The 21,710-nt window shown below is 46.5% G+C and overlaps 1 protein-coding gene across 8 annotated transcripts in view; it reads left to right on the forward strand.

The window, feature by feature from the left end:
* Positions 1-21,710, forward strand: part of ACSL1 (acyl-CoA synthetase long chain family member 1) — a 71,942-nt gene that overhangs the window by 21,246 nt on the left and 28,986 nt on the right. For all 8 annotated transcript variants that reach the window (XR_013554992.2, XM_060652898.3, XM_060652904.3 and 5 more), the window contains exons 2-5: positions 744-970; positions 14,655-14,769; positions 18,913-18,977; positions 21,542-21,643. Coding sequence is in view for 7 of the 8 variants with exons in the window: in XM_060652898.3 (XP_060508881.1) it covers positions 776-970; positions 14,655-14,769; positions 18,913-18,977; positions 21,542-21,643 (477 nt within the window). In the remaining variant the exon portion in view is untranslated. The remainder of the gene's footprint in view (positions 1-743; positions 971-14,654; positions 14,770-18,912; positions 18,978-21,541; positions 21,644-21,710) is intronic.

A 21,710-nucleotide genomic window follows, 5' to 3' on the forward strand; every position in this document is an offset into this window, starting at 1 on the left:
ACAGAATTTGGCTGTAGAATCTGGGATCTTAAATATTATTCTATACTTCTCAAATACTATGCTTCAGTCTCTCTCTAGATACGTGGTAGATGGTTTAGAATTTATGTACATCCATTTATTATTATTATTATTATATTTTGGTTATAATATCTTGAGGAATATAAAACATTATTTTAGCAGAATAGAGAACTGCAGTTTCCTCTGCATTTGTATTGCTGCTTTTATGGTACAGAGAGCATGGGGAAAGCGAGAGACATACCGACATGTAGGTTGGTCCATTGGACCGATCCAGAGCTGATGAGAAATCTTTCGGAAGAAGGGGGAGCAGACGGCTGCTGGGTAGTTTGGGCTTACTTGTGCCTCTTCCCCTTTTCTCCTCATTAGCCCTGATAGCGAGACTTGAGTGTATTTGATTAGGTGGGAGAGAACAGAGGCACACTATCAGGGAAGAAACTGGTAACTTACGCCACTTGAGCATGTTATGGCGAGAATTCTTTGTGAGTAAAATCTTTTTAACGTGGGGAATGGACACTTGGCACAAAATGATGGAAGTCAAATGAATTTCTGACGTGTTCTTAGAAAAATGAAATTCGGCAGCCAGGAAGAGAGCTGGACCATCAGGCCTGTGGGTTTAATGCCTCGATTGGTCAGCCAGGCATCAAGTGGGATGCTTGGCCGTCGGGAATTCTGGAGACAAGTCCTGCCTTGCTGGAATGAACATGACATCTTTTCTCTCCTGACAGAATTCAGCTGAGGGAGCCAGCGACACAGGACAATGCAAGCCCACGAGTTGTTCCGGTATTTTCGAATGCCAGAGCTGGTTGACTTACGACAGTACGTTCGCACTCTTCCGACCAACACGCTCATGGGCTTTGGAGCTTTTGCAGCCCTCACCACCTTCTGGTACGCCACGAGACCCAAAGCCCTGAAGCCACCATGCGACCTGTCCTTGCAGTCTGTGGAGGTGGCGGTAAGTGGAGGGGCCTGCCGGCCTGCCATGTGGGTTTTCTCTGCATTTCCCCAGATTTCCCATTGAATGCGACACTGACCGGTTTCCGTCACCATCAGATATTTGCAAGGCCACTTTGTAAGCTAAACTGTGTTCAACAGACTGACGTTTGTCTATGTTAATAAATGGAGGGTGGGGGCCCGGAGGATTCCAGAAAGGATGGGCCCAGAGTCCCTGCTCTCGCAGGGCTGATGTTCCAGCAGAGAAGAGAGATGTCAAACAAATGTTCCAGAAAGAAGGATTTCATCTGCGGTATACCTGATACTTAGAACACATCCCCCAGCTGTTGAAAGGGACTCTGAGATGGCACCTAGGATGAGGCGAGGCTAGGAACTTGCCAGAATAACATGGCCACAGAATCTCAGGTAGGACGTGATCACGCAAGGGCATTCGGGAGGGATCCAAGGTTGAATTGTTGAGGACTGTGGTTGTACATAACATGGCCAAACTACAGGCCATGCTCTTGTCCTCATGAAAATGAAACCAGAGTGTGCATTCCCTGGTTAGGGCATAGCAGGTGGGATGGGACAGGGAAAGCAAGGGACCCTTTCAGAAAGAATTTTTTCTTTTTTTTTTTAAATTTTTAAAAAAATGTTTATTTATTGAGAGAGAGAGAGAGAGACAGAGAGAGAGAGAGAGAGACAGAGAGTGCCTACGAGCAGGGGAGGGGCAGAAAGAGAGGGAGAGAGAGAAAGAATCCCAAGCAGGCTCTGCACTGTCAGCACAGGGCCCGATGCAGGGCTTGAACCCACAGATCATGAGATCACGACCTGAACCAAAATCAGGAGTTGGACGCTTACCCGACTGAGCCACCCAGGCGTCCCAGAGAGATTCTTTCTTGATGTTTCTGCTCTGCTTTCCTCCCTTTTGAATCTCTTTCGTATAAAATGTGAGGGGTTGAAAAGATGAAGCAGCCAAGTTCTCACTGGTGCCCTGACTCTCCACCTACTCTCTGCGTTGTGGTTTCTTGCTTTTCCCTACCTAAGTCAGAATCGATTTTCAGTATTCATAACTCTAAATGTACATAAAGAATGTCTCTTCTTCCCCTTCCTGCCCTGGTCCCCAGGCTGATGGCCATGAGGAGGAGAGGGTACCCTTCCACACGAAGCCTTGGCCTGCCTGATAAGGACCATTTTATTACTTACAGGGTTTTAGTTCTTTTAGACAATTTTCTTGGATTCATTAATTTGAAATTTTTATAATCTGTAGAAGATACATCAGTCTAATTCAGACCAAAATGTAAAGATAAAATGGCCGAATTATTGCCAAGAAAAGGTGTTTTCATACCTTGTTTAGAAGGTAAATGTGACTTAATATTTCACTTCAGCCAGTGGCGGCTGGGTGGCTCAGTGGGTTAGGCGTCTGACTTCAGCTCAAGTCATGATCTCGTGGTCCGTGGGTTCGAGCCTCGCGTCGGGCTCTGTGCCGACAGCTTGGAGCCTGGAGTCTGCCTTGGATTCTGTCTCCCTCTCTCTCTCTGCCCCTCCCCTGCTCACCCTCTGTCTCTCTCAGAAATAAATAAACATTAAAAATTAAAAAAACAAAATTTCACTTCAGCTAATAACAAGCCAAGAAGGAGTAGAATTTAATTTTTCTAATACATGAGTGTGGGGTTTTTGACATTCCTTCTCTTCTGGCGGAGGACCTGGTGCCTCAGGGTAGCATCGCCATCGCTATGAAAAGAGTACTTGGCAAGTGCAGATTTAAGATATTTATAATTTAGCAGTAACTGTAAATGCCTAATTCTAATTGTATGAGAAATTGTGGAGGCACTTACAGTGTGCTTTTTAAGTTCCAGCTTAGCATAAAGTCATTCTGAGACTTATTAAAATAAGCATTCATGTCCTCTGCAGAACGGTGGAAAACTACTGATAAGCACAAAGAAAATTAAAATCTATAATTCCACTACCTGGTAGAGTCTCCCTGATTTTTCTCTTCGCCTACAGAACTGGATTCAGCTTTGATTTTCAGAATTTGTCGGTCTTGGGAGTAGATACAAAATTTGTTTCGCATTTCTTTTTTTTAAGATTTTATTTATTGTTTTGAGAGATAGAGAGCAAGTGAGTGGGGGTGGGGCAGAGAGAGAGAGAGAGAGAGAGGGAGACACAGAATCCGAAGCAGGCTCCAGGCTCCTAGCCGTCAGCACACAGCCCGACGCGGGGCTCAAACCCGCAAACCACGAGATCATGACCCGAGCCAAAGTCGGACGCGTAACCGACTGAGCCACCCAGGCTCCCCTGCTTTGCATTTCTAAAAAGAGAACTTAAAATACTGAAATAAAGACAAGCTTTGAGTTCTGATGCTCCATAACGACAGGTGCTTTCCTGTAGGTAGCGTGGTCATAAGGAGTTCTGTGGCAGAAAGAAGCACTTAATTCATTTCATTAAGTATTCATCAGGAGCCTGTGTATCTGGCACCGATGTAGGAACTGATCGTCAGAATAAAATACTGTTGTTTTGTTCCTTTGTTCCTTTGAAAACAAGTGCCATTTGCCAGTCCACACCCTGGTCTCCCGCCCTGCCCCCATTTCGCCTCCAGATTTCCACCCCCCTCTTCCCATAAACCTTCCATGGGTGTTAAAATGAGGCGTCTGCACTTTTTGGTTCTGCTGCATCTGATACCAGCCACACTGGCTGATTCCACGCTACACCTTCTTAAAGCTGTGGCCCGGAGGTTCTTGAGAAGTTACAGCTTCTAACATTTCCTTCTAGAAGTCAGGGTGACACTGGAGAAACAGATTCTGATTTTGTGGACATGTAGAGGGTGTCCTCTGTGAAGGAAAATAGTCAATTATTGTCTTGGGGAACTGCATAAAAGTGGGAATAATTAAATTGTCAGCCTTTCGACAAGAGAAACAAATGAATAAAAATAAAAGTAACATCCCATTTATAGTTCTCTAAGCTACTTTGTGAAGAAAAAAATATTTTGCTATGGTAGTATTTCCCTTCCTGTTAAAGAAATTGGATGAACTAAAATAAATAAAAGTAAGTAAGTAAGTAAGTCAATAAATAAATAAATAAATAAATAAATAAATAAATAAAAAGGGTGATAAAGAGGACATTAGCACCGTGCTGTGCCCCGTGTAAGAAAAGCAGTGAGGCCATAAGCTGCAGAACGGGACAGAGAAGCTGAAGTTCAGAACTGAGTCCAACAAGTGTCTCTTCAATTTCACACACGGTGTGATCCGGACCCTATGTTGAGGGCCGAGCCCGTGCCTTTGTGGTGGCAGCTGACACCGTGTGTCAGCAGTGTGACCCGAAGGCCTGCCTTTCCCTGCGTGTCAGGGAGGAGTTCCATCTTCCGCGGAATTCTTTTGCTTCTGCTCCCTAACTCCAAGCTGCGGGGGGAAGCGAGTTTCTCTGTGTCCGTGTAGTCTCTACTCACTTTCACAAGTGATTCACACGTGTCCAGGTTTCCGCTGGTCTCTGTCTGTTGGCCGAGATTGAGATCCCCGTGTCCCCCGGGTGAAGATGACCTTAACCGCAGTGACCGGAAACCCTTCGGGGCTAGTCAGGGGCCCAGGCCTTGGTGGTCGCAGCTTAGGGACATAGGAGAGCGTGATGCAGCTAGAAGGGACCGGAGAAGCAAGCGGATTTGGCAGAGGCTGGACCTCGCTCCTCTGCTTAGACCAGGAAGACAGCTTTGGACAAGTTCCCCTGACTTTTCTGACCTTCACATTCCTTATCTGGAGAACAGAAGTGATAGATCCTTCCCTCCCTCACGGTTAAGAGGACTGCCTAGATACTTGCAGAGGGTCCACTTGGCCCATACCGAGTGTCCAGTAAGTGTTAGTTTTCTTCTTCTATGAAGGCCTCCTCTTTTAACCCTCAAGTTTTATACACAGGAAAACAGCCGAGTCCCAAGAGGCGAAATTATATTACATAGTTAGTGAACTATCTAGAGCTTTGTTATACTGCCTTCATTACAGTGCTTGAACGTCAGGTATTGTAATAGGGCTTTACAGGGGGTGGGGGAGGATAATAAAGTTGGGGTCTGTCTAGATTAATCTGAAGAGTCAGTGGTTAGACCTTTGAACCCAGGAGCAGGCTCTTCTGAAAATGGGTATTGGAGGCAAAACCGTCTGAAGGTAATGCAGATGGAAGGAAGAAGCGGGGCTGGTGATGTAAGAACGGGGGCTGAGGTTCCACACACGAGATGGGTGTGGGAGCAGAAAGCGGGGTGGTGTGGGCGTGAGGCCGGGGCTGGGAGCATAGTGTTGTCACAGCCGGGGCGGCGGTGGCAAAACCGGATTTCTGGTGAGCTTCTGCCTCCCCGCATCCTCTGCCCGTGCCCCAGGTCAGATGTAGATGGGGTCAGAGCAAAACTTGGTGCCGGTCGGTCGTAGGTCCACCTACCGGAGTTTAAGGGATTGAGGCACCAAACCATTCCAAAGCGTAAATGAGAATCCAGGTAATTGCTGAAGGAGGAAGTGGAAAGAGTATGGGAATTCCTAGATTTGGTGAGAGATGTCAGAAGCATTGAAATGGCTCACTTGCCAAATTAAGACGGAAGGATTTATGATGTACTTAAATGAAAACCCAAGCTATTTGCCTTGTCTTTGAATATTAGAGAAGGGAGTAGACTGCAGAACGTAAAAAACTTTTCTATATCTCTAAGTCCATAGCTTTCTTAAGACTTCATTTTCAGAATATCAGAGCTTAGTTTCAGACTTACCTCGGGTAACCAAACAAGTCAGTCCATAACAGATTCACTGTTTAAACTTGTTGGTTACTGGACCTTGGTTCTGGTGTGGGTTCATATCTTTCAATATGCAGGATCGGCTCTTCGGGGATCACTCATCTTGGCTCCCAAGTTGGATGACTTCCACACCAAACGATCTCATGACATTCAGGCACATGCTGGCTGGCTGGCCTTTTGGCGTAAAAGCTTGAGATTGATACATCCACATGTTGGGATATTTATGATTAGCAACTTGCCTTAAGATTTGATTCTTTTTGGGGCGCCTGGGTGGCTCAGTTGGTTGGGCGGCCGACTTCGGCTCAGGTCATGATCTCGCTGTCCGTGAGTTCGAGCCCCGCGTCGGGCTCTGTGCTGACCGCGCAGAGCCTGGAGCCTGTTTCGGATTCTGTGTCTCCCTCTCTCTCTGACCCTCCCCCGTTCATGCTCTGTCTCTCTCTGTCTCAAAAATAAATAAACGTTAAAAAAAAAAAAAAATTAAAAAAAAAAAAGATTTGATTCTTTTTTTTTTTTATTTATTTTGAGAGCTCATGTGTGTGCACACGAACAGGGGTGGGGCAGAGAGCGGGAGAGAGAGAATTCCAAGCAAGCTCCACACTGAGCATGGAGCCCGATGCAGGGCTTGATCCGACAACTGTGAGGTTCTGACCTGAGCTGAAATCAAGAGTCGGACACTTAACCGACTGAACCACCCAGGCACCCCTTGCCTTAGCATTTTAAGCCTGTGCTATGGGAGGTGACACTCTGGATTCGATCCTCCATGCTTCACAGGGTAATTATCTGATGGCCTCCCTTCAGCAAGCACTTGATCACCTGCCATGTGATATGCGCCCAATACCTGGAAGAAGAGGCTGCTGTCCTCATGCAGCTTGTAGGCTGGCCAGCGGTCCTCTTGAGGTCTCCTTCTGTCCCTGGCAGAGGGTGAGGGTTGTCCTTAAACTAACAGGACAACTTGTTCTCATGCCATAAAGCCAAAACGCTGGTTCATTCTCTGATAAGAACCCCGAAAAAAGCAAACTAAATGGAACATATCTGGCCTGTGGAAGCATTGCTCAATAAATGTCATGGTTTCCTCACATAGGACTTGCAGAGACAAAGTGTCTACCTCTGGGCTAATGACATTGGCAAAGCCAAAAGTGGCAATGCCAAAAAGAAGTTGACTCATGGAAGCATACATCAAATCACATCGTGTACTTTAGGTATCTCACACTTTTGTCAGTTACACCTCAGTAAGGCTGGGGAAAAAACAAAAAAAACAAAAAACAAACAAACAAACAAACAAAAACAAAGGGCAAACCATGGCAATACCCTGGACTTGAATGGCTGGGGCTGGTTCCGGGTGGGGGTGCTGTCGTCCAGTGGGGTAGGACCAAACTCCACAGTGAGGCAGCGATGCAGGGAGAGTCTGAGTGGGAGCTGGGAGGGCAGAGCAGGAAGGGAAGTTGTCTGGGAAGGGCAGGTGCAGTCAGATGGTGGAACTAACACCGGCCCCACGGTCTGTGCAACAAGTGGCAGAGCGTCTGTAAGAGGGGGCGTTAGACTCCCGAATTTGAACCCAGGGGGAGGTAGCAGGTGAGCATGACGAGGAAAGGAGAAATATTAGGAGCGGTCTAGTCGTTTCTGCAGTCACTTGTAAATACAAACATTGATAAAAACAGAATTCCCATCTCCGGCAAGACTCGGAGTGGTGGAGCAGAAGCACGTGCAGGACTTTGGAAGAATCTCCTGGTTTGATGCTCTGGCTTCCTCCCTGCGGGTAATGCTTGTGCAAATCCTGTTTTTAGGCATTAGCTTTCGTTTACTTGCCATTTGTAATTGCAGGTTTCTAGTCCTTGTTCCCCACTGCCTGTTCTTCTCTGGTCTGATTGGAAAATAATTGTGCATGTGGTCAAAGATGTCGGCAAAGATTTGCCTTTCTAATCCTTTTTAAAATGTTTACATTTTTTTGAATTTGTTTCTGAGGGAGAGAGAGAGAGAGAGAGAGACGGAGCATGAACGGGGAGGGACAGAGAGAGGAAACACAGAATCTGAACCAGGCTGAATCTGAGCCTTCAGCACAGAGCCTGATGCAGGGCTCGAACGCACGAACCACAAGATCATGGCCTGAGCCGAAGCTGGACGCCCAACTGACTGAGCCCCCCGGGCACCCCGCCTTTCTAATCTTACCCCTAGTAGCTTGCCTGCTGTGGTGCTCAGAGAGTTTTCAAATGCATTTTTCTAAAGTGCTATGGCATCCGAGGGCATTTTCAGCCAGCGGCCCTAGCAGTTGGGGCCGTGGGGGTGGATGCAGAGAATGTATTTGGAGGGGCGCCTTTGTTTAGACCTAATATTCTGGGAGTGTACGAACGTCAGCATTTTCATGCCTTTAGGTAACTTTAGCACCTCTTCCAAAACGAAACAGGCTTCTTCGTAACTAAGTATAACAAACCTCGTTGGTTACTTTGTCTTCACTCACGTTGCAGAAAACGTAACTGAGGTTCTCTGTGTTTTGAGGCTTGTCTGCTAATTAGAAGTGACCAGTGATTCGAATGAGGCGGTAGAAGTGTCACTGCTGGTCATGGTCATGGGGCAGCGGTGGGTGGCGTGAGTGGGCTGCAGAGTGAAAGACGGGCATTGCAGAGAACTGAAGGCAGGTTTCTGATCTTCGTGCCAAGACTAGGCCGCAGAAGTATTAAGTAGCGGCCTTGAGGAATTCAAAGAAAGAAAGGTGATTGTTTTAGGGGGAAAATTTTTTTATTTCTGGATTCCATGTAAACCTGGCAGTAAAAGCTTCAGTTCACCGAACAGGAATATGGTAAAGCAGGTCTGAGAACACGATTTGATTTTGTACAAATGATGCTGCCTCTCACAGGCTTCATTAAGCAGGGAACATACACATGTTCATAAACGACAGACGCGTGTGCTGGAATATTTATTTAAGTTTAAAAATAGCGTCCCCCAAGCAGGGTCAACGGGTGCCAGGTGAAAAATGGCAAATGTAACCCTTCTGAGCCTCTCGACAAAAAATCCCTGCTTCGCATTCATGTCTTAGAAGGCCAACCATGGATGAGAAACAGACACCGGTTCCCTTTAGAAGTCAGAAGTGGGGCAGAATGTTTCGCATATTCCAAATGGCAGGCATGTAGAGATGTTATAGGCAGTTTTGTTTTGCTGGAACAATGTGTGTTTGTGGGGGTTTGGATTTTGTGACTCCAGACTTTCTTCCCTCTCGCAGAGGTGGGAGGGTGCCATTTGCCCTTCTGTGGTTGGCCGATTTCCCCTGGTGATGAGCCTGAAATGTGCTTGTCAGCCTCCCCCCCAGCCCCCAACCTAAGCAACTCCTCCCCTTGGGATGGCAGTGGGGAGGTGCTCAGGAAGAAGGAAACAGGAGAGTAAACTAGGGGTGAGATGGAAGGTGTTCTAGGGCTTTAGAGGAAAGTGTTGAAGAATGGAAGAAACCCAGGCGGCCATCTATGATCCGGGCCCGGCTCCTCCAAGATGGAGACTAACAGCGTGGGGGCGAGTTTGAACCCTGCTTGTGATCCACAAAGAAACTTCTCACCGTATCGGATGTCCGTGTCTCTGGACAACATTTGAGATGTCACATGAAAGCCTCCCCCGCAGGCTCTTCGCTCACCTGTGGAGTGGCTGGCTGGCTACACTCAGGTGCTCAGGAAATACTTACCCTCCGTCGTTCCTGCACTCAGATGACAGAACCCAGCACTGACGTGATGGTTCCGCCCTTTCTTTACTCCCTGGGCGGAAAGGATCTGGGGAAGTCAGCTAGTTAAAGGGTGAGCATCAACGGTGAGCCTGAGGGTTCTTCGCTCCGCGGGGGCATTTACGGTGTAGCCTATCATGGGGCATCTAGGTGTGTTTTAGATGTTCTCTTATCATTCGGGAAACATGGTTTGGAAGGCCACTTACTGGCTGGCCTTTACAGGCCCTGGTTGGATACAGCAGAGAGTCCAAGAGGTCACTGGATGGAAGAGTAGTTTTGTGCCTGTTTCTAGAAAGAAGCAGACAGTGTGGTCTGCGGAGGGTAAGATGCACGTAAAAACGTGTAAAAATGCCAGTGCTGGGAAGAGTAGTTCACATGGAGGATGTCGGCAACAGCAAATAAAAAAAAAAAGGTCTCCCCACCAGCCCCACCATGCCCCCCCCCCCCCCACCCAGGGCTGTGATTCCATCTGGAACCTTTCCCCCAGAGACGGATTTAACATTAAAATCCACATGCGTCTTCAACAGTCTCCTTACAAGTTACACCACTGTTCTGTTCTCCTTCCCTCCCGTGTCTCCCTCCATCTTCCGGCCCCTTCCCCGTTAGAGGGACTAAACAGTAGTAACAAAGGAGGAACTTGCCTGTCAGGGCCCACATTGAGGTGAGTGACACCACAGTTTCTAAGGCCTGGGTCTTTCCAACCCTCAGAAACCCTCAAGGGTGTCATTTTGTTTTGTATTTAGATATGAGAGTGCACAAAATGACCATCACCATCAAGAGTCCTTTTTGTCAAATACAGGCTTCCCCTGTTATCCGAAAGTAGAGCGCCCCCGTGAAAGCTTCTGTAGGTCTAAATGGCATCAGTCAAGAGCGTCCGCCATTTTCCAAAAGTTCAAGTTAGCCACTTCCCTTTTATAAAACACCTACATTAGTACAGTAACAGCTCTTTCATAAAAGCAGAACTCCTCTTCAGATTTCTTCCGGTTAGTGAAAACAGACAAGTACTCATTGGGTCTTTCATAAAAGTGCCATAAAATGAACTTTCAGAAAGCAAGGGATCCCTGTATTGGCAAGGGTTCTGGTCTTGGGGACCACTGATAGTGCATATGTCCACTGTGGCCCTGCCCTTATTGGCCCTAAGTGGATTGAACTTGAACCTTTATTTCCTAATTCAGCCCACGTGGGGAGACTGACCTCAAGAGGAACCTTAGCTTCTATAGATGTTGCAGAATGTACTCATGAGCAGTGATTTGCCCATCGTGTGTTTGATTCATCATCTTCTATTTTTTTTAGCTGGAAAACCTATAAAACCACATTAAAGAAGCGTATAGCATAATCCTCCTTGACACTCAATCTTACTGACTGATTTCCTGCACATTGAATTGGGGTTGTCTGTTTAGCTCTCCGTTTCTTGAGCACCATTGAAACCACCCCCATGCCCCCAAATCTGTAGGTTTATACCAGAAGTCCAGAAGGGCCAAGTTTAAAGTACTTTTTTTTCCATTTAAGTAGATGTTCCTAGAAATAGCTAAATGTACTTGCACGACCCAGTAATGAAATACCCTTCTTTTGAAATGATTCGAATTTGTAGCACATACAGACATCTTGAGCTTGGTGGTTATAGCTGGGCTTCCCAATGCTCCGTGCAATCCCTCCCCTTGGTAGGCATAAGTAAGGTTGCTAACACCCAGTGTTTACAAATAACATTTTTGTTCGAGAAGAATGGTAACACGTATGCACATCAAAAATGATGATTCTTCAGGGGAATGCGTGCTCATTTCACAGAGCGACACATTTCAAAGCATAGATCTTGTTTAGTGCCCTCCCTGCCCCCCCCCCCCTTCATTTCAGGCTCCTCTGTTGAAATTACAGACTTGCCTTACAAGTCAGTGAGTGTGACCTTTTATCCAGTCTCACCGAATCGGTGTGCCTTTTTGGCATAGAACTCTTTCACTGCTTCCTCTTCAAACTTCTGCTAATTATTCTAATGGCTAATTAGAATAATAATAAATATCTTGTCTTCGGATTACTTTGTTAAGATGATTTGGGATTTTGGGATATGACTAACTTCTTGAACTTGGATTTGGCTGTTTTACCTCCATGTTTCTCAAAGTTCTGAAGATTATATACCACCAAAAGATTAACCTTCACTCAAGAATTATTTAACCAGAGTTTGTTGTGAAATTATACTCTACAGCAGTGGATTCTCAAAATAGGACTTGGGAAGTTGACCTGTGTTGAGAGGGACATTGTCTCCGTATATCCAAAGCTTAGCTAACTCTCTTCTCAAACCTGGCCCCCATGCCCAGCCTTCTGTTTCTGATAAAAAATGGAACTGCTATCTTTAGACCTCCTTCTCTGCTCCTACACCCAGGTACTTGCCAAATCCCATTCATTAGCCAGTACTGCTTCTGGGGTCACCCTTCTCCCCATGCCCACTTGCCACTGCCCTCACTCAGGTCCAAATGAGTGGATTTCCCTCCCTCCCTTTCTTCAGGCTGCGCAGGTTTCTTGTAGATTTCTTTCTGAAGCATTACTCGGATCTTCACCACATCCCTGCTGGGATCCTAATGCCTCCAGGCTGGTGGTTGTCACTATATCGTGCACCAGAATCCCCTGGAGAGCTTGCTAAAACACGGCCTGCTGGATCACACCCCCAGGGTTTCTGATTCAGTACATCTGGCGCAGGGCTAGCTAGTTTGCTTTCCTCACAAAGGCCTGGTGTTCCCCACACCATCCTTGGAGGACTTCAGCTTGAGGGTGAGCCCGTGCTCCCAAGACTCCAGGCTACTCCTGTCTATTCTTTCTGACTTCCTCTGTGCTCTTTGCTTAGCTGGTGCTCTTCGGAGCCCCTCGAGTGATGTAAGAATAAGACTTGGGCTCCTTCAGAAAAAGCTCTGAGTCTTGTTCGCCTGATTCCCATCTGACCCATTGACAGCTATAAGGGTCCTCAGCAGAACGCATGAGGAGGGCAGTATTGCTTTAGCAGAGACACCACTGAGGGATACCATGAATGAATGAGGGTCATGATAAGAGGTGTAGGGGACCCTGTCCCAGGCTGAGGTGATGAGGACCTCCCTGTGGGCTACCACGCTGCCTGTCCATCCCGGCCATGAGTTGATAATGCCTCTTTTCTTAGCTTTCTGTCACTCAGTCCCTCGCGCCTTTTTTCCCTACCTTAGCCGTGAGGCCCTGGGTCTTTTTGGTGGCTTCCTGGATTGAAAAGGCTTCCAATGCTTAATATAAAGCAACAAAATCGCTTCTGAATTTTAATCTGAGTATTTGTTGGAGAAAAGATACAGTCTAAGAAGGACTGGTATTATAATTATGGCATATTATAGGATATCCGAGTAGTATTCTACATATTCATGTTTTATAAGGCCAGTTTTGTTTAGCGGAAAATAACCCTGGATGTGGACACACAGTATCCCCATTTTGCAAAACAAACAGATGCAGAGATTGAGTAATAATCATGAGTCTACAGTGCAGAGATTTTCCCACCATTATACACACAAAGAATAACTGCTTTATAAAATAGTGTGTTATAATTAATAATTATGTTTGGAATCATGGCTACAGGTGTTAGAAAGTTTTTGCCAAGATAGAGAAGACTGTGTGACAATTGTAAAATATATCTTTGGATGATATTTACTCCAGAAAGCTATTAGTAGCCTTAGAGCAAGTGTCAAACACGTATTTGATATGTAGTAGATAATGAAAGACTTTATATAAATGTAGACCATAGAAGAAGTCTGGAAGGAACTCATCAAACTGGTAATAGGGACAAGTCTTTTTTTTTTTTTTTTCCTTAATATACTTCTGTACTATTGCTCTTTTTGAAGTACATATATGATAAATTGGTTGGGAGGAGAGCTTGCAGGAGGAGTATGAAGGATACCAATTAAATCCTAAAAACAAACAAACAAAAAAATACAAGAAGAAGAAGAAAAAGAATCCACCAAAATCTCTCTGGCCGTCGTTACCTATAAAGGTCTCCATGTTGGTTCTTCTGCTGGAATGTGTCCCGTTTTTCCATCTCACACTCTAGTCTCTGAGACCTAGTCCTTTGCCCCCTTCTTCATGAAGGCTTTCCTATCTACTTTCTTCAAATCTCATGCTAGAAATGATCTCTCCTACTATGAACAGTCCTTTCTCTTAGTACCAAGAAGTTCTTATATCGTAGCGTGATTTCCCCAAGAGAGTGTTTCCTGACCATTGCACATGTGAAGACCCCCCTCTCTGAAATTCAAAAGAAAAAAATTGTAGGCTCTGACATCATAGTAGTTGAGCTTTGATTTATCAGTTCCTAGAGAATGCTTGGTGTTTCTGTGGCTATCTGGACCCACAGTATCTCTGTGGCCCTGGAGGGCTGCGCAGCTCAGAGGTTGAAAGCTACTACCTCTTACCCCCCTACCCCCTTGGGAGAGAGAGAGAATCCCAAGCAGGCTGTGCACTGTCAGCACAGAGCACAGGGCTCAAACTCCCGAACTGTGAGACCGTGACCTGAGCCAAAATCAAGAGTCAGATGCTCAACCGACTGAGCCACCCAGGCACCCCTAGAGAGCTACTTCCTCTTATGATAAGTTCTGCAACTAGTTAGGAGTTATTGTGAATAGGAGGTAAACTTTCTGCACCAACCAAGGAAGACCACAAAGAGACGGGTACGCAGAGATACAAAATCTGTGCACCTACAAATGCAGCGAGTCAAAGCAGTCAAGACATGTCCCTGCACCTCCCTAAGTTTTGTAGCTGGTGATTGTTAACTGTTAGATGCTATGTGAGCGTCTAAAGTTCCTACCAGGTTACACTGCTGTTGACACAGAGATGTAACAGTGGCAATAATCTCGGAAGGAATATACATGGCATTTTGGAAGCACAACTGAATGGTGTGTCATTTCCACGAGAGCTGACCCAGACGCAGTCTCCTGTGCTGTCGATGGCAGAGGTTTGAGGCTTGTCACAGTGTGTGGTGGTGGCAGGCTTCCAGTCCTCCTGCCAGACCCCTGCTCAGACATCTGCTCCCCTGTTTCCTTTTCCCAGGGCCCCTCTTAGCCTTGCTTCTCTGAAGCCAGGAGTTGACCCCAGCTGAATGCCCCATCTTGGCAAATCCTGCACTTCCCTTCATTCAGCAAATACCGAGCAGCTGCTCCACAGGGGCCCCCCCGCAGGGCACTGCGGGCGTGCACGCGAGGCCTTTTATTTTCAACATTTTCTTCTAACCGCTCGCGTGTCTGTGTCTTTTTACAGGGTAGTGATGGTGCCCGGAGATCCGTGCTACTGGATGGCGACGAGCCCTTGGTGTATTTCTATGATGATGTCACAACCATGTACGAGGGTTTCCTGCGGGGCATACAGGTGTCAAGTAAGCATTCGCGGGATTTGTGTGATGAATGCTTGACGGTTCTCATTCGGCATGAGTGGTCTTTCTGGAGAAAGTCATATTTGCTCCCATCTTCCACCTGTTTCCACCTGTTCGGGTCTCCCTGTCTCCTCCTGTAACTTCTCCAGAGTGACCTCCAAAGCACAGCAGCCCCTCCAGCTTATCCCCTGGCAGAGCGGGTTCCATGGTGGAATATGTTTTCATCATGTCCCGCATTTTGTGGAGGGTCACACATATGTTAGCTCATTGTGGGCTCTGACATATCCTGAGGTCAAAAGGTCTGTTTAATTGGACCCAATCCAACATTTTCAAACTTACTTGAGCATGAGACCCATATTTTGAGAAATAAACACTGACATCCCAAGGAAGCAGTGTTCCCTGAGACACTTGGCGAGTGTTGGCCCGTGGGATTGCGCTTCATTAGCAACGGTGGCCTAAGAGACCCCGTGTACCTGCGTGCCTTTCCAGCCTCTCTCTCTTCCAGGGCTCCATGTATACCTGCCTCACGTCACACTGAACTTCTCCCAAAACCAGAACCCCTCTCCTTTCTCATCACCCCGTGCCTTTGTGCATTTGTCTTTTTCCTGATCATAAAGCTGCTTCTTTCCTACCTCAGCCCCGGGCGCTTGCTATATGCCTACTAATCCTGTAAACCTCGTATTGCTTTTTTTTTTTTTTTACCTTTTCTATAAAACCTTCCTATTCCCTTGTTTTCATCTCCTACCTCCAGGTGGAGATGCCCACTTTCCCCAGCATCTTGTACCTATTTCTGTACCAGCCCCTCCAGGGAACAGAGGCATTTACTGCCCATCTGTCCCACTAGCCAGTGCTCCATGAACCAGGCAGCTGTCTCTTCTCTCGGCACCTGCACACCGTAGGTGCTCTATTAATGTGTCCTCAGAGATGGAGAGAGTCCTCTCTACTTCCCCCCACCCCTTTTTGTTTCAGCCCCTTCATTTTGGCTTATTCCGGGTTACTCTCTAGAAATGGTCTTTGGGATCCACACGTTTGTTATTTAAATCTTTCGGTGGTTAGCTTTTATTTTTCCTACTGCTCCCTAGGCCGTAGTCTCCTGACTGCCAGGGGCCGTGTGCTATTACTGTCTCTGTCCCCACGACATGTTGCATGTGGTATGTGCTCAGGAAGTGCCGTGGTTTTTACTTGATACTGGTAAAATTGGATTGCTCTGTTGTGTTTTTGTCCTGGTGTTCCTGTAGCAGATTCATTAAGCCCCACGATAAAGGGAGAGCATTTAATTTGTGAACTTCTTCAAAGTTGGGGTGAGGGGCAGGGTTTGTCTGTGATAGTAAATACCCATAAGGTACAGCAGCCTAACATAAGGCCACATCAAAATATTTGTATATATTATATATATATATATATATATATATATATATATATATATATATATAAAATAAACATATGTGTGTATGTATATGCATGTTCATATGTGTGTGTAATCTTTACCAGTACCACAGAGTCCCGTGTATAAATGTTTATATGATTTTCCACTATTAGTAGAGAATGAACTCATCTAGGTCGTGTGGTAACTTACATTCTACTTCTGACTCTCCTCTCATCTTAGGACAGTAACTTTTTTTTTTAGTCACCTTCCTCTACTTGGAAAATGAGGGTCTTACGTGAATGTTTCCGAGAAGTTGAAGAAAACGAAGTTCAGTCTTCTTAACCTGTACTGATTGAAGGAAACTACTCAGCAGATCACTTTGCCTTCTTCCCCCTGCCCCAGAGGAGCTTTTTATTCTAAGCTTCAATTTTCTAGACTACCATAAGATTAAGCCTTTACAGGAGAGCAAAATCCTCTAGATAAGGTAGTTAGGAGTCTGGTGAATGACAGGAGGAGCCAGCCAGCCTGGAGTTTTCAAACCTGGTCTTTTCAGACCGCATGCAGGAAGCCACTTCTAGGAGGGGCCCTCTGCCTGCCAGTCAGTGGATTCTTGTCCCCGGCTACACTGCACATCACCTGGGGAGCTTTTAAAAACCACTGAGGCCCAGGCCCCTTCCCTGTTCAGTTACATCAAAAATTTTGTTAGTAGGGCCTGGGTATAGAATCTTTTTTTTAAGTTCCCAGTGTCCGGGAGCTGGAGTCTGCATATTTTTTGTAAAGGGCCAGAGAGTAAAGATGGTTGGCTTTCAGGGCCATACAGTCTCTGCCATGACTGCTCAGCTGCAGTCTTAGATCATATGTAAATGAACAAGCGAGGCCGTGTTCCAGTAAAACTGTATTTACAACAACAGGTGGCAGGCTTGATTCGGCCCCTGCCTACAGATCGCCAGTCCCTGTTCTTAAAGAATAAAATCACATTATTTCGCATGGCAAATGTCTGAAAACAGCCCCTGATGGACCTTGTGTTGTCCAGCGTGGTCTTCATTACAGTCCCTGTGAACTGAAGTGGGTCTGAGAATAAGGCCCTCTGTGCTCTTTCTGTTTGCATGAAGGCTGCTGTAGAGAGAGCCAGGAAGTCAGTGTGGAGCAGAGAACTCATCCAGCCTGGGTCCTCCCCGTGCTCACAACTGACCCGCACAGGCAGCACCCGTCTCTAGCGGGGGGACTCCGTGTAATAGGTCCAGCGTATCAAGGCTGCCACGGGGGGCTGTGCTCCACTGTCCCTCCCTCTTCTTCAGGCCCCCAGACCAAATCAGAACATCTGAACTGCCACTCGAGCCTGGAATGGGGAAGCCAGATATGTTATAGTCACAAGACAGAAATGCCGATACCCTGTTCAGAGGGGAGGTGACAAAACAGTCTGTAGTAGAAGCCGTGCAGGCACACAGATGGTGGTAGGGCCCGTGTTCCTAGTTGAGAAACATTCGGTGGGGGGGGGGCACCTGGGTGTCTCAGTTGATTAAGCGTCCGACTTTGGCTCTCACGGTTCGTGAGTGGAAGCCCCGCGTTGGGCTCTGTGCTGATAGAGCCTGGAGCCTGCCTTGGATTCTGTCTCTCTCTCTCTCTCTCTCTCTCTCTCTCTCTCTGCCTCTTCCTGGCTCGTGCTCTCTCTCTCTCTCTCCCACTTTCTCAAAAATAAATAAACTTAAAAAAAAAAAAAAGAAACATTCTGGTATGTGGTCAACCCTGATCATCATCTGAATATGGCAGCATTTTGTGGGGGGCTGGGGGTGGAGTGGACATAGTTTTCCTTCAACAACTACAAACTGAGCATAAAGTTAGCTTGGGGTTAATCTGTAGAAAGAAACTTGCATAATTCCAAATATAAATGACTTGAATGATATTTATTACTGTGCTAGCACTTAGTGTGAATAATTAATACCGGGTTTTCTTTCTTCCTGTTTATTCGTTACCCGGGTTAGAATCAGGACACGTCCTGATATTTCTTTCTTTTCTTTTTTTTTCAATGTTCATTTTATTTTTGAGAGAGAGAGTGCACGTGAGTGGGGGGTGGGGTGGTGGGGAGGGCAGAGAGAGAGTGGGAGAGAGAATCCCAAACAGGCTCTGCGATGTCAGTGCAGAGCCCGACGTAGGACTCAATCCCACTAACCTAGAGATCATGACCTGAGCCCAAATCAAGAGTCAGACGCTTAACACCACCCAGGTGCTCCCATCCTGATATTTCTTAACATTTACTTTTATAAATACCCCCTTATTTTCTCTCATTTTGCATCTTTTCTTTATTTTTGTTTCTCTGCAATTAAGACTTCGCCTGTGTAAATAAAGTCCAGGTCATCAGAATTTGGACATCAAAGAATCGTATTTTCCTTTTTATATTCTGAGTTAGAATGCTTTAAATTTAGAAATTTTGAGGGAGTCTTCTGAACACCTACACCAGAATTTCTTTGCCATTCAGCTCCTGACTCCTTTCTAAACCGATAGGGTATTGAAGAAGAATTCACAAATTGAGTGTCTTTAAAAATTGTATTTACCTATATCCTCTCATTTTTTCCCTCTTCTCCCACTCCATTTAAGAAACAAAATAGAAACAAACAAACAAATGAGACCGAAACCTAGGGAGGACATATTTTCGACCTGAACTCATTATTTGTAATCTAGGGACAAAAATCTGTCTACCTGATCCTTTATAGAATGGAGTACAAATTAGAATATTTATGCATGTTAAGCCCATTTTTTGTTTTTTGTTTTCCTTTTTCCAGATAATGGCCCTTGTTTAGGCTCTCGGAAGCCAGACCAACCCTATGAATGGCTTTCATACAAAGAGGTGAGTTTTCTGGCTCTGTGTGTCCTCGTGCAGGATGTGGTACTGAAATAGGTCAGCTCTCGGAGACGCTGTGAGGGGTGGAGGGTCGCTACTGAGTCCCTGTGTTGCACTAGCTCAGAGCTTCAGGGACAATGTGCAGCATGCAAAGGGAGAAGTCTTACACAGCAGTTTGGGGAAAAACTGGTTAAGTAACTTAATTGGTGGTTCAAAAGCACTTTATTTTAGAACTTACGTTGGATGCATTATGGAGTTGAATTTAATTCTAAGATGATGTTCTAGAAGTGTGCTCAGAGTCCATTGGGAGAACAGAATTTCTCCTCTGCCTTGGGGGGTACTAGTGATATTTAGAAGCCCCAACATAGAGTAGCCCTCTCATGTGATAGATGAGGAAAATATACCCCAGGAAAGGATGGGCCTCGCCTAACGTCACAAGCTGGTCAATGACAGAAACAGGAGCAGAAGCGAGGTCCATACCTTCCGGTACAGGGCTCTTTGGTGCATTGTATGAACCTGACCAACTTGGGACTGCACTGACATAGAACCCCAGGGCGGCCGTAGCGAGCAGAACAGATATGTGGAAGTGACACCTGTGTTACTGTATAAACAGTAACAAACAAAGGAGGCTGGGATCTGGGTGTATTTCTATTTATTCCTGTGGGTCCTAGCTGATCCACAGCTACAGCTGTTTCAGTAGCCTCCACTGGCAGGGAGGGAGCGGAGCAGGAAGATGCTGCTTTTTATTTCGATCGTGATAGCAAGACATCTCGATGCCCCCGCCTCTCCCTGGGGAGGCAGGACCCCAAGGACGTATGGGAGCCACCGGAAGCATCAGTTTCTGCTGCCTTTTGTTTCCGGCCCAGCTGTCCGGGAAATGGCTCCCTGCCGTAGAGGCAGATCATCCTGTGGCATTCATGAATCCACGTGAGCTTCCTCCTTCCACGTTTGGCAGCTGTGCTCTGGAGTGTATATGTGACAGGGGGGTCGTCACGAGGAGCCACAAAGCCGGCTCGGGAATAGCGCTCGCTGGCCCTCCCTAGACTGAACCCCACACCACTTTTCCTTCCCTTCCCTCATCTGAGGATCCGTGAGATGCAGAAGGCTTGGCTTGGGTATCTCTTGACAGAGAGCCAAGAGGCAGAACAGCTTAGCAGACCTTTCTTGGGGAAGGAGGGATGAGATGCGTGGCCCGGGGGACCAGAGGGATTTCACCGCTTTTCGTGTGCCTTTCCAGAGCCAAGGTAAAATAGCTGCCAAGGTCCCTTATTTTCGCAAGGGGTGTAGAAACAGTCGTGCGCGTGTGCGTTGGACACGTAACGCTGCGTGGTGGTGTTCCGGCCTCCCGGAATCCACAGGTGTGTTGTGAATTACTTGTGTTAGATGCCGGCTGGAAGGCGGAAGACAGGTCCGTTGCAGATGGGACTTTTCAAGGCAGACTGAAAATCACGGCGGTTCCTGAAGGTGCTAATCCGTGTTTTGTACATTTCAGCCAGAGGCTGGTGACGATATAAAACAGGACATAACAGAAGCCAGCTTTGGATTTGTAGACTTAAGTCTTCTCGTCAGCCTGGTGCCTCTGCCCTTTGTGGGGCTCGGAACCCTGTGAGGTTTTCTGAGGGAAAACCTGAGGGAGCCTCTTTCTAGAGATACAAATGCACACACACTAGCCTAGTAAGCTCCGCAAACCAGGGTAGCATCTCACGGGTTCCCGTCCCTTATGTGCAAGCAGAGGTTGTGAGAAGGCCGGGGGATATGGAAACATCATTCTTGCTGTCACCTCACCTTTCAGCTCTCGTTCCCATAGGCAGAGCGAGGTGGCACTGTGTGCCAGGACAAATGGGGTTCTGGGCAGGAACAGGTGTGGCTTCATTCCCTACGGGCATGCGTGGGAATTCGGACTGCTCCCGAGAACTCAGCAACTGAGATGAAGAAAATAATTCCAAACTTTAAGTTGAAAAAAAAAAATTTCTTTGTAGTTAATTTGGGGTGGGAATGGGGAGAGGTTGGGGGCAGGTTTATAATCCTACCTCATTTTTATGAATCTACCTATTTTTACTTAGTTGCAATAATAGTATTTATTTACTTATTCATTTTACTTAAAATTGTTACAAGTTTTTTGAAGGTGTCCCCCAAACTTGCTATTTCTGTATTTATAGCAAATGACAAGTTTGGGTCGCTTTGCTGCTCTTTATAAATGCAAGTAATTTCTATTATTCTACGTCCTCGTATTACTTTTATAATTTTATAAAACTGAAGTGTAAAATGGAAATGTGCATGAGAAGCCCGGGCATCCAGTGACCTCTGACCTGCAGCTGTCAGAATCCGATTCCTCTGCTTTGCAGAAGGAACCCTATGACCAGTTCTCCTAATAGTGAGTTCCGGTGAAGCCAGCCTTGTGTTTTACAAAACTGTAGGGCTGACGGAACCCCGTTCGCTCCTGCTGCCCTTCGCCGTGCGGCGCCACTTGCTGGCCAAGATAGCAGACTCGGTCGGCTGTCGCTCCAGTGAGCTTTGTTCCCTGAGTTGGGCCTGACGTGGTTCCTGATTTTTTTTCCTCCCCGTTTCAGGTTGCGGACATGTCAGAGTGTGTGGGCTCAGCGCTCATCCAGAAGGGCTTCAAGACTTCCCCGGATCAGTACATTGGCATCTTTTCTCAGAACAGACCTGAGGTATTGACCGTTAGACGCCAATTGTGTGCGGTTTTGAGAGTTCTCACATGTAAGAGCCAACTGGAGT

Source organism: Panthera onca, chromosome B1 (genome assembly GCF_046562875.1).
Source record: "Panthera onca isolate mPanOnc1 chromosome B1, mPanOnc1 haplotype 2, whole genome shotgun sequence".
Classification (NCBI taxonomy): Eukaryota; Metazoa; Chordata; class Mammalia; order Carnivora; family Felidae; genus Panthera; species Panthera onca.